Source organism: Chlorocebus sabaeus, chromosome 8 (assembly GCF_047675955.1).
Source record: "Chlorocebus sabaeus isolate Y175 chromosome 8, mChlSab1.0.hap1, whole genome shotgun sequence".
Taxonomy (NCBI): Eukaryota; Metazoa; Chordata; class Mammalia; order Primates; family Cercopithecidae; genus Chlorocebus; species Chlorocebus sabaeus.
In genome coordinates this window covers 42,753,132-42,766,612 of record NC_132911.1, presented here as the reverse complement: position 1 = coordinate 42,766,612, position 13,481 = coordinate 42,753,132, and the positions used below count along the sequence as shown (strand labels likewise).

General features: G+C 39.5%; 1 protein-coding gene across 4 annotated transcripts in view; it reads right to left on the bottom strand.

Moving 5' to 3' along the window:
• Positions 1-13,481, bottom strand: part of HOOK3 (hook microtubule tethering protein 3) — a 137,476-nt gene that overhangs the window by 92,326 nt on the left and 31,669 nt on the right. For all 4 annotated transcript variants that reach the window (XM_073018060.1, XM_073018059.1, XM_007962356.3 and 1 more), the window contains exon 4: positions 9,819-9,869. In XM_073018060.1, coding sequence (XP_072874161.1) covers positions 9,819-9,869 — 51 coding nt within the window. The remainder of the gene's footprint in view (positions 1-9,818; positions 9,870-13,481) is intronic.

The window sequence follows — 13,481 nt, the reverse complement described above, 5'->3', positions numbered from 1 at the left end:
CAGAGTTATGAGGTAGCAGTGCACTTGATAAACTCCAAGAACAGTAAGGTCAGTGTGGCTGGGGAAGGGGTGGAAGACAAGGTCCAGGGCTCAGGATCGGGGAGGCATGTCACTTAGGTCCTCATAAGTTACGTCAAGAATGTGGGTTTTATTCTAAATAATAAGGAAAACAAATTGAATTAAATGAATAGAAATATACCACCAATCAGATTAAATTAAATTTTTTTCCTTGAATACAAAAATCAGTTCCTAAAAGGACAGAAAAGAAATTGCTGGCCAGACACGGTGGCTCATGTCTTATTTTTTTGTTTTTTGAGACACCGTATTGATCTGTCGCCCAGGCTAGAGTGCAGTGGCGCAATCTTGGCTCACGGTAACCCCTGCCTCCCGGGTTCACGCCATTCTCCTGCCTCAGCCTCTCGAGTAGCTGGGACTACAGGCACCCACCTCCACGCCTAGCTAATTTTTTTTTTTTTTTTTTTTTTGCATTTTTAGTAGAGACGGGGTTTCACTGTGTTAGCCAGCATGGTCTTGATCTCCTGACCTCGTGATCCACCCGCCCCGGCCTCCCAAAGTGCTGGGATTACAGGTGTGAGCCACTGTGCCCAGCTGGCTCACGCCTTTAATCCCAGCACTTTGGGAGGCCAGGGCGGGTGGATCACCTGAGGTCAGGAGTTCGAGGCCAGCCTGACCAATATGGTAAAATCCCATCTCTACTAAAAATAAAAAAATTAGTTGGGTGCGATGGCAGGCGACTGTGGTCCCAGCTACTCGTGAGGCTAAGACAGGAGAATTGCTTGAATGTGAGGCTAAGACAGGAGAATTGCTTGAACCTGGGAGGTGAAGGTTGCAGTGAGCCGAGATCGTGCCACTGCACTCACTCCAGCCTGGGTGACAAAGCAAGACTCCATCTCAAAAATAAATAAATAAATAAATAAATAAAATAAACAAAATGAAAAGACCAAACCTATGTTTGATTGGTATACCTAAAACTGATAGGGAGAATGGAATCAAGTTGGAAAACACTCTTCAGGATATTATCTAGAACTTCCCCAACCTAGCAAGACAGGCCAACATTCAAATTCAGGAAATACAGAGAATGCCACAAAGATATTCCTCAAGAATAGCAACCCCAAGACACATAATCGTCAGATTCACCAAGGTTGAAATGAAGAAAAAGATGTTAAGGGCGTCCAGAGAGAAAGGTCAGATTGCCCACACAGGGAAGCCCATCAGACTAACAGCAGATCTCTCTGCAGAAACCCTACAAGCCAGAAGAGAGTGGGGGCCAATATTCAACATTCTTAAAGAAAATAATTTTCAACCCAGAATTTCATACCCAGCCAAACTAAGCTTCATAAGCGAAAGAGAAATAAAATCCTTTACAGAAAGCAAATGCTGAGAGATTTTGTCACCACCAGGCCTGTCTTACAAGAGACCCTGAAGGAAGCACTAAATACGGCAAGGAAAAACTGGTACCAGCCATTGCAAAAAACATACCAAATTGTAAAGACCATTGACACTATGAAGAAACTGCATCAACTAATGGGCAAAATAACCACTAGCATCATAATGACAGGATCAAATTCACACATAACAATATTAACCTTAAATGTAAATGGGCTAAATGCCCCAATTTAAAGGCACAGACTAGCAAACTGGATAAAGAGTCAAGACCCATCAGTGTGCTGTATTCAGGAAACTCATCTCACATGCAAAGACACAAATAGTCACAAAATACAGGGATGGAGGAAGATTTACCAAGCAAATGGAAAGCAAAAAAAAAGCAGGGCTTGCAATCCTAGTCTCTGATAAAACAGACTTTAAACCATCAAAGATCAAAAGAGACAAAAAAGGCCATTACATAATGGTAAACGGATCAATTCAACAAGAAGAGCTAACTATCATAAATATATATGCAGCCAATAAAGGAGCACCCAGATTCATGAAGCAAGTCCTTAGAGGCCTACAAAGAGACTTAGACTCCCACACAACAATAATGGGAGACTTTAACACTCCACTGTCAATGTTAGACAGATCAAGAAGACAGAAAATTAACAAGGATATTCAGGACTTGAACTCAGCTCTGGACCAAGCAGATCTAATAGACATCTACAGAACTCTCCACCCCATATCAACAGAATATACATTCCTCTCAGTACCACATTACACTTATTCTAAAATTGACCACATAATTGGAAGTAAAACACTCTTCAGCAAATGCAAAAGAATGGCAATCGTAACAGCTTCTCAGACCACAGTGCAATCAGATTAGAACTGAGGATTAAGAAACTCACTCAAAACTGCACAACTACATGGAAACTGAACAACCTGCTGCTGAATGACTACTGGGCACATAACGAAATTAAGGAAGAAATAAGTAAGTTCTTTGAAACCAATGAGAACAAACACACAATGTACCAGAATCTCTGGGACACAGCTAAAGCAGTGTTTAGAGGAAAACTTACAGCACTAAATGCCCACAGGAGAAAGCAGGAAAAATCTAAAATCGACACCCTAACATCACAATTAAAAGAACTAGAGAAGCAAGAGCAAACAAATTCAAAAGTTAGCAGAAGACAAGAAATAATTAAGATCAGAGCAGAACTGAAGGAGACAGACACGAAAAACTCTTCAAAAAAAAAAATCAATGAATCCAGGAGCTGGTTGCTTTTTTAATGATTAACAAAATAGACCACTAGCCAGACTAATGAAGAAAAGAGAGAAGAATCAAATAGACACAACAAAAAATGATAAACAAGATATCACCACTGATCCCACAAAAATACAAACTACCATCAGAGAATACTGTAAACACCTCTATGCAAATAAACTAGAAAATCTAGAAGAAATGGATAAATTCCTAGACACATACATCCTCCCAAGACTAAACCAGGAAAGAAGTCAAATCCCTGAATACACCAATGACAAGTTCTGAAATTAAGGCAGTAATTAACACCTTACCAACCAAAAAAAGCCCAGGACCAGACGGATTCACAGCCGAATTTCCCCAGAGGTACAAAGAGGAGCTGGTACCATTCCTTCTGAAACTATTCCAAACAACAGAAAAAGAGGTACTCCTCCCTAACTCATTTTATGAGGCCAGCATCATCCTGATACCAAAACCTGACAGAAACACAACAAAAAATGAAAATTTCAGGCCAATATCCCTGATCAACATCAATGCAAAAATCCTCAGTAAAATACTGACCATCTGAATCCAGCAGCACATCAAAAAGCTTAACCACCACCATCAAGTCGGCTTCATCCCTGGGATGTAAGGCTGGTTCAACATACTCAAATCAGTAAATGTAATACATCACATAAATAGAACCAATGACAAAAAACATACGATTATCTCAATAGATGCAGAAAAGGCCTTCGATAAAATTCAACATCCCTTCATGATAAAAACTCTCAATAAACTAGGTATGGATGGAATGTATCTCAAAATATTAACAGCTATTTATGGCAAACCCACAGCCAATATCATACTGAATGGGCAAAAGCTGGAAGCACTGCCTTAGAAAACCGGCACAAGACAAGGATGTCCTCTCTCACCACTCCTATTCAACATAGTGTTGGAAGTTCTGGCCAGGGCAATCAGGCAAGAGAAAGAAATAAAGGATATTCAAATAGGAAGAGAGGAAGTCAAACTGTCTCTGTTTGCAGATGACATGACTGTATATTTAGAAAATCCCATTGTCTCAGCCCAAAATCTCAAGCTGATAAGCAACTTCAGCAAAGTCTCAGGATACAAAATCAATGTGCAAAAATCAAAAGCATCCCTATATACCAGTAACAGACAGAGAGCCAAATCATGAGTGAACTCCCATTCACAACTGCTACTAAGAGAATAAAATACCTAGGAATACACAACTAACAAGGGATGTGAAGGACCTCTTCAAGAAGAACTACAAACCACTGCTCAAGGAATTAAGAGAGGACACAAACAAATGAACAAACATTCCATGCTCATGAATAGGAAGAATCAATATTGTGAAAATGGCCATCCTGCCCAAAGCATTTTATAGATTCAATGGTATCCCCATACAGCTACCACTAACTTTCTTCAAATAATTAGAAAAAACTACTTTAAATTTCATATGGAACCAAAAATGAGCCAGTATAGCCAAGACAATCCTAAGCAAAAATAACAAAGTTGGAGGCATCAAAATACCTGACTTCAAACTATACTACAAGGCTACAGTAACCAAAACAGCATGGTACTGGTACCAAAACAGATATACAGACCAATGGAAGAGAACAGAGGCCTCAGAAATAATGCCACACATCTACAACCATCTGATCTTTGATAAACCTGACAAAAACAAGCAATGGGAAAAGGATTCCCTATTTAATAAATGGTGCTGGGAAAACTGGCTAGCCATATGCAGAAAACTGAAACTGGATCCCTTCCTTACATCTTATACAAAAATTAACTCATGATGGATTAAAGACTTAAAGGTAAGACCTAAAACCATAAAAACCCTAGAAGAAAATCTAGGCAATACCATTCAGGACATAGGCATGGGCAAAAACTTCATGACTAAAACACCAAAAGCAACTGCAACAAAAGCCAAAACTGACAAATGGGATCTAAGTAAACTAAAGAGCTTCTGCACAGCAAAAGAAACTATCATCAGAGTGAAAAGGCAACCTACAGAATGGGAGAAAATTTTTGTAATCTATCCATCTGACAAAGGGCTAATATCCAGACTCTACAAGGAACTTAAACAAATTTACAAGAAAAAAACAACCCCATCAAAAAGTGGGCGAAGGATATGAACAGACACTTCGCAAAAGAAGACATTTACATGGCCAATAAACATATGAAAAATAGCTCATCATCATTGGTCATTAGAGAAATGCAACTCAAAACCACAATGAGATACCATCTCACACCAGTTAGAATGGTGATCATAAAAAGTAAGGAAACAATAGATGCTGGAGAGGATGTGGAGAAATAGGAATGCTTTTACACTGTTGGTGGGATTGTAAATTAGTTCAACCATTGTGGAAGACAGTGTGGCGATTCCTCAAGGATCTAGAATCAGAAATACCATTTGACCCAGCAATCCCATTACTGGGTATATATCCAAAGGATTATAAATCAATCTACTATAAAGACACATGCACACATATGTTTATTGCAGCACTATTCACAATAGCAAAGACTTGGAACCAACCCAAATGCCCATCAATGATAGACTAGATAAAGAAAATGTGGCACATATACACCATGGAATACCATGCAGCCATAAAAAAGGATGAGTTCATGTCCTTTGCAGGGACATGGATGAAGCTCAGAAACCATCATTGTGAGCAAACTATCACAAGAACAGAAAACCAAACACTGCATGTTCTCACTCATGGGTGGGAACTGAACAGTGAGAACACATGGACACAGGGAGGGAACATAACCCACTGGGGGCTGTTGCGGGGTGGGGGGCTGGGGGAGGGATAGCATTAGGAGAAATACCTAATACAGATGACGGGTTGATGAGCAAACCACCATGGCACGTGTATAGCTATGTAACAAACCTGCACATTCTGCACATGTATCTCAGAACTTAAAGTATAATAATTTTTTAAAAAATGGAAGTAAAAAATATCTTCTATGATTAATATTCTCATAGACATAAGAGACACTATATATTCATAAAGCAAGAACAGGATATAAAAGTTATATTCAGAAAACAAAAAGTGCTCTAGCAAATTAAAAATATGATAGCAGAAATGAAAAATTCAACAGGCAAGCTAGAACAAGGTGTATAATCACCTCAGTAAGTAGAGCAAAAACACAAGAGAGAATAAAGGAGAGACAGGGTTAGATAACTAAAGGATTAACCCAGGAGGTTCAATAGCTAAATAGTTCAGAAAGAGGACAGAGAAAGTAAAGAAAAATAAAGTAGTAAAATAACTAACTAACTAACTAAACAAATAAATGAGATAAAATAAATAATAATAAGAAAATTTCCTAAAACTAAAGCTAGTAGGCATTCAGACTTTAAGGGTATGCTAAGTGCCAAGTACAATAAAACAAAAGAAAACAACAACAACAAAACTCCTTCTCATACCAAAGCACAGCAGCATGAACATGGAGATAAAAAGGACCTAAAAGGTTCCAGAAAGTGAACAAGTTACCAACAGGAAGTGGGAGTCCACATGAGAGATGTCAGCAGCAGCATTGGAAGCCAGAGGGCATGGGCATGGAGCAATGATTTCAAAATACGGAGGAATGACTTCCAACCTGGAATTCCATATTCAACTCAACCACAGTGTAAAGAGAACTAAGATTATTTTCAGATTTGTGGGGCTTAAAATAAGTATCTATCATGTATTTTTCTGAAGATGCCACCGGAAAATGGACTCTACCAAAACATGAAAGTAAACCAAGAAAAAGAAAAACACAGAATTCAGCAAACAAAATAAGACAGGAGAAAGACAAAGGAATTCCCAGGAGGAGGGTGAAAGGTAATGACAGAACCATGAATGTATTCTTCTTGTTTATCCTAGAGTGAATAATCTTACATTTTGCTGCAGAAATGTTAATATAATGGAATAATGGTGTAACCCCAGGCCCCACTGGGGTATTTATACAATATGTGGTGTATGCATCATGTTACCTTTCTAAAAATCTGAAAAACTCTGGATTCCAAAACGAATGTGGGCTAAAGGATTGGGATCTGAAATTGTGGACCTGCATATACATTTTTATAAACACATTTATGTATATTCACATAAAACTGGTATCATATGGCATATACAATCTCACACTTTTATCTTATTAAAGAATATTTATACATACGTATTTTCATGGCTGAATGGCATTTGTCCTACAAAATGTTTCATAATTTTCTTATTGTTAGACATTGGGTTATATTCAGTTTTTGCCTACTATGAAATAATGGTGAGGTGGATAGCCTAATGTAGATCTTGAAGACCAATTTCTAGAAATAGAACTATGATGTCAAAGAGGTATGCATCTGCAAAACGTTTAAATTTACAGGCAAGTACCTTCATCTAGTTTATGAAGTAGAACACACAAAATGAATTAGTAAATGCACAAAGAAATATATAATTCAAATCACAGTAAGCAGTAAGAAGGAAAAGAACCTTGGGCTATGAGAATAAATGGGGAAACTGATACTGAATCATATAGGTATGGGCTCACTAAATGGCAGTGCAGGCTCAAATTAAGCAAACTGCAACTACACATACTAATTTTAGTTTTACTCATGCTCCAACTCTTTCTCCTAATCATGTAGTAATGAATATAATTAGGTTTCTAAAAGGGGATAAGTTCCAAAGACACCACACCATTTTCAGAGAGTGGATTTCTTCTTCCTCTCAGGCACGCTCAGGCTAGGGGATGCTATGTGGGGCTACAAGTAACACCAGCAGGCCTAGGACCCAGAAATGCCAGGGGGCTGGGTGAGGGGGAGAAAAAAAGGAAAATTACAAGAGGGGAAGAGAAAGAGGTACACACGTGCCTCGGTTTCTTGTGTATGAGGCGAGGATAATGGCTCAGACTTCCTCTGGGTGGCTTCCACTGAGCGAAAGAGTTGGCTCAGGATGACACTCCTGAAACAGGATCACTATCTTCAATGCCATACATTTTCTATTCTTTTTTATTGTAATACTTTTTTTAAAACTACTTTTTTAATATATAATAGGCATGATGCTCAGAACAAAACCGATCACTTCTCCTAAGCCCAAAAGATCTAGTAAATGTAAGCACTTCTGGACGAAGGAAAAAAAAAAAAAAAAACACTTTTTGTCAACACGTCTAATACCAACCCTATGTTCACACTTACATGTATCTTAAATATGTTTTTCTTGGAAATTAACATTTATTTGACGAGATTAGGAAACTCTGAGTGCCTGCAGTGTGATAGCACTGTCCTGAGGGCTGGGATGTACCAATGACTACATCAGGTCTGGGTCCGGCCTCATTTCATGGCTCTAAGAACATAATGGGGTGGCCAGGCACAGTGGCTCATGCCTGTAATCCCAGCACTTTGGGAGTCCGAGGTTGGTGAATCACAAGGTCAGGAGTTTGAGACCAGCCTGGTCAATATGGTGAAACCCTGTCTCTACCAAAAACACAAAAATTAGCTGGGCATGGTGGTGCATGCCTGTAGTCCCAGCTTCTCGGGAAGCTGAGGCAGGAGAATCGCTTGAACCCAGGAAGCAGAGGTTGCAGTGAACCAAGATTGCGCTACTGCACTCTAGCTTGGGCGACACAGCAAGATTCTGTCAAAAAAAGAGAAGAGAAGGCCGGGTGCGGTGGCTCATGCCTGTAATCCCAGCACTCTGGAAGGCCAAGGCGGGTGGATCAGGAGGTCAGGAATCGAGACCATCCTGGCTAACATGGTGAAACCCTGTCTCTACTAAAAATACAAAAAAATTAGCCTGGCGTAGTGGTGAGCAACTGTAGTCCCAGCTACTTGGGAGGATGAGGCAGGAGAATGGCATGAACCCGGGAGGCGGAGCTTGCAGTGAGCCAAGATGGCACCACTGCACTCCAGCCTGGGCGACAGAGCGAGACTCTGTCTCAAAAAAAAAAAAAAAAAAAGAAGAGAAGAGTATAATGGGATGAGACAACCAAATAATAAACCAACAAATAAAGAGACTGCTGATATGGCCAGGATTAAAGGGAATAAACAGGGTGATGTGACTGAGTAAATGGGGCTGAGGGGTGAATGTGGCCCTGGCTGAGACAGCATATGCTCAGGGAAATTCTCTGTAAGGAGGTGACAGAAAGTTCAAATAAGCAAGAGCAATAAATGCCAGGAGCTGAGGGAAGAACACTGCACATGGCAACAGCAGTGGGGCAAAGGCTAAGGAAGAAAAGGACTTGGCAGATTCCAGGCACAGAAGGAGAGGATGTGGCTCCAGTGCCTTAGGTGCGGGAAAAGTAGTTAGGAAGTCGTTCATGGTAAGAATTTGGATGTGATTCTCAATGCAAGGAGAAACCACAGAGGACTTTAAGAATACTGATGAGATCACCTTTGAATTTTTAAAAATTATGCAACAGTGAAATCAGGGTCACCAGCAAGACTACTTTAGTAACCTAAGCAAGAGTGAACGATGGCTTGGCATAGTTGGTGGCCACACAGCTGAAGAAAGCTCTATTTTGAAGGTTTGACTAATGGGTCTTGCAGATGATATTAGAAGAAAGAAGGATTGTAGGAGGCTTTCTAGGTTCTGGGGTTCAGTAAGATGGTGAATGGTAGGGTCACTTACTGAGATGGGGAAGATCAGTGCTACGGGTATAAACATGGGTACTAAATGCAGGTAAAGCTTGCAGGAAAACACAGTAGGGAAATAACTAGGGTATGGTATTGTGTCCATTTGGCATCTTTGATTGTGAAATTTAAAGTAAAACTAGTTATTTCCACTGCCTGATTTCTTCCCCAGCAATGACTGTTCTGATGCAGACTCAGAGGACAAACTGAGTTCATCTAGGCGTGGGTGGTTTGCCAAGGAATAAAATGAAAGTAGACAATGGTGCATGAACTCTAAAACTATCTTCACAAGGAAGAAAAGACAGAATTAATAGATGACATAAAGTAAAATTTGACATTAATTAGTAATCATTTACAAACTACCCATAATACAGTGAAAAGGATCATCCATCTATTAACTGACTCACAGATGGTTGGTTGAACCATCATCCTATTATAGAAACTATAAAATGAAGGACAAACTGATGATTAATTTTGAAAGCAATTTTTCCTTAACTTGAAACTATTATAAATTAAACTATCCTATAGTAATACTTCTAAGCAGAATGAGAAAAAAGTCTTTACCTCATGATTATAATCCAAGATTCCTTTTAAAATTTTCTTTAAATTGCTTATCTGTTTAAAGAGAGAGAAAACTGGGTAAAAGGCATGACAGATGAAAACATAATTTAACACAAAAAATTTCTGAGCCAACCAATCACTGCAGTTAATCATAAAGTAAATATTAAAAAATAAAATTCAAAGGCATATTTGAATTATTATCATCATCATCAAAAAGTACTATTATGGCTTTATATAATCCAAGAGATTTATAAAACAAATTATGTTTCCAATTATGTAGAATTTTCAATGTTATGACCACACTGACAACAACTGGAGGGTAACTGAATGAGACTTAACAATAAGATTAAATTATTTAGGTTTTCTGTGGGTAAAGTAAAAATATGCCATCCTTAATGAAGACTTGAGTTCAGAGCTATTCTCCCCAGAAAAGTCAAACTGCATCTACATAGAAATTAACTTCTAAAGAGAGTATTAAGCAAAAATTATAGTAAAATCTCTTTAAAATAACCCATAAAGTATAATGTCTTTAAATTCTTCCCCTACCAGAAAAAAAAAAACAACAACTGTTTCTTCAGTTGATCATCAAACTAAATGTTTATGAGCCATGTTAGGTGAAGAATGGGCAGAATCACCTGCCCTGTTTATTGTAAACTATAATTTTTTCTTTTTGTTTGACCCAACTCATACAGTTTTGTGTTAGGTTAAATGGGCATGTGATATAGCTCTATTGATTTTATTTTATTAATCTAGCTGTCCCTGGCTGGTGTCTGTAGTTGAGACATCCTAGAAAACAAGCTAGTAGGGACTGAGGCTTTCAAATAAGAACGTGAATCACAGCAACGTGATCCAGTACTTAATTAAAGGCATATTTATTTGAAAGGAAGAAAATAAATTGAAAACTTGCTTATTTATTTTTACAGGTCTCATAAAATTAACATGCTTAAATGTCTATAAAAATTTGTAGATATGGAAAATGCATAATACGCTTTATCTCTTTCATTCTAGGATGTTCATTTTCCCATATTTTTAATGTTTGAAATTAAAATGCCTTGCAAATCAACTGCCATTCATTTAAAATTGTAGTTTTTTAAATCACATCACAAAAAGCTATATCTTATCTTTATTTATTTATTTTTTGACACAGAGTCTCCCTCTGTTGCCCAGGCAGGCTGGAGTGCAATGGCGCGATCTCGGCTCACTGCAACCTCTGCCTCCCGGATTCAAGCAATTCGTGTGCCTCAGCCTTCTGAGTAGCTGGGATTACAGGCACCTGCCACCACACCTGGCTAATTTTTGTATTTTTAGTAGAGATGGGGTTTCACCATGTTGGCCAGGCTGGTCTCGAACTTCTGACCTCAGGTGATTCGCCCACCTTGGCCTCCCAAAGTGCTGGGATTACAGGCGTGAGCCACCGTGCCCGGTCGTATATCTTGTCTTTAATCAATGGCATCATAAAATTGAAGTACAGCATAAAATATAGAGAATAAGAAGGTCAGTTCTGAGTGTTAAGACTATGATAAACTTTTCTACCTGTCTCCATATACTACCACTGCCCTACTCATGACACTGGGGACAGCATATGTGGGTATGTATAGATATACATACCCACATACTCCCAGCATCTGTGTGCCTGCTGGGAGGAGATATACAACTCCTGATCAAGCCAGTAAACAGACACAAAATGATTAGTAGCATTATTTTAAACATCATAAATTGTTTTAAACATGCTGTAACATTAAAAAAAAAATTTTTTTTTTTTTTTGAGACTGAGTCTTGCTCTGTCACCCAGGCTGGAGTGCAGTGGTGCAATCTTGGCTCACTGCAACCTCCGCCTCCTGGGTTCAAGCAATTCTCATGTCTTAGCCTCCAGGGTAGCTGGAATTACAGGCACCCGCCAAAAAACCTAATTTTTTTTTTTTTGAGACGGAGTCTTGCTCTGTCACCAGGCCGGAGTACAGTGGCGCCATCTCAGCTCACTGCAACCTCTGCCTCCAAGGTTCAAGTGATTCTCCTGCCTCAGCCCCCTGAGTAGGTGCGACTATAGGTGCGCAATACCACGCCCAGTTAATTTTGTATTTTTAGTACAAATGGGGTTTCACCATGTTGGCCAGGATGGTCTCCATCTCCTGACCTGTGATCTGCCCATCTCGCCCTCCCAAAGTGCTGGGATTACAGGTGTGAGCCACCGTGCCTGGCCTAATTTTTATATTTTTACTAGCAACAGGGATTCACCATCTTGGCCAGGCTGGTCTTGAACTCCAGACCGCAAGTGATCCACCTGCCTTGACCTCCCAAAGTGCTGGGATTACAGATGTTAGCCACCGCGCCTGGCCTGCCAGGTTGAGGCAGGAGGATGGCTTGAGCCTAGGAGTTCGAGACCGGACTGAGCAATATAGCAAGACCTCATCCCTACAAAAATTTAAAACATTAGCCTGGTGTGTTGGCATGCACCTGTGGTTGAGCTCAGGAGGTGGAGGTTGCAGTGAGCTGAGACTGTGCCACTATACTCCATCCTGGGTGACAGAGTGAGATCTTGTCTCAAAAAAAGTAAATAAAAATTATAAATAAACTGCCTGCCCTTGAAAGATTGTTTAGAAATTAAAACAGGGCCGGTCAGGCACAGTGACTCACGCCTGTAATCCCAGCACTCTAGTTACAGAAGCAGCACAGGAAGCTGTGTGGTGACGGAATAGTTCTGGGTCTTCACTGTGGTGGTAGTTATAAGAAGCTACACACGAGACAGAGCTACACAGAACTGCACGCACTAACACAGAGTGCAAGTAACCTTGGTAAAATCTGAATAAAATATGGACTGTACCAATGCCAGTTCCCTAGTTTTGATATTGTATTATAGTTATGCAAGATGTTACCACTGGAGAAACTGGGTAAAAGGTACACATAACCTCTTAGTACACGTTTTTTGCAACTCCTTGTGAATCTATAATTATTTCAAAATATAGGCCAGGTGTGGTGGCTGATGCTTGTAATTCCAGCACTTTGGGAGGCCAAGGCGGGCGGATCACCTGAGATCAGGAGTTTGATACCAGCCTGGTCAACAGGGTTAAACCCCATCTCTACAAAAATGCAAAAATTAGCTGGGTGTGGTGGCGGATGCCTGTAATCCCAGCTGCTTGGGAGGCCGAGGCAGGAGAATCACTTGAACCAGGGAGGCAAAGGTTTCAGTGAGCTGAGATTGCACCACTGCCCTCCAGCCTGGGGGACAGAGAAGACTCCATTTCAAAAAACAAAAACCAAAATATAAAGTTAAAAAAATAATTTAGTGGATTACAACAAACATTTTAAAAAATAAAATGCAAACATCACTGCCTAACATAAGGGCAAAAACCTGTTCAGCTATATATATGCACACATTTAGGTGGGAAATTGGTTGCAATGTAAACTTTTTTTCTTATTGTAAGTTTTGGTTAAAGAAGCTTGTAAAATACTTAAAGGTTACTAGGAAGGAAATGGAAATGTTTCATTCTCTGAGTGTTTAGGATACAGTTAATAATGAACAATATTATCTTATAACTACCACATGTACTGTTCTAAGTACTTGGCATAATAACTCATTTCTGTGAGGCAGAAGCTATATTAATCCTCATTTTACAAATGGGGAAACCAAGGCAAAGGAAGGTCACAACACTTCCCCATAGACAGTAA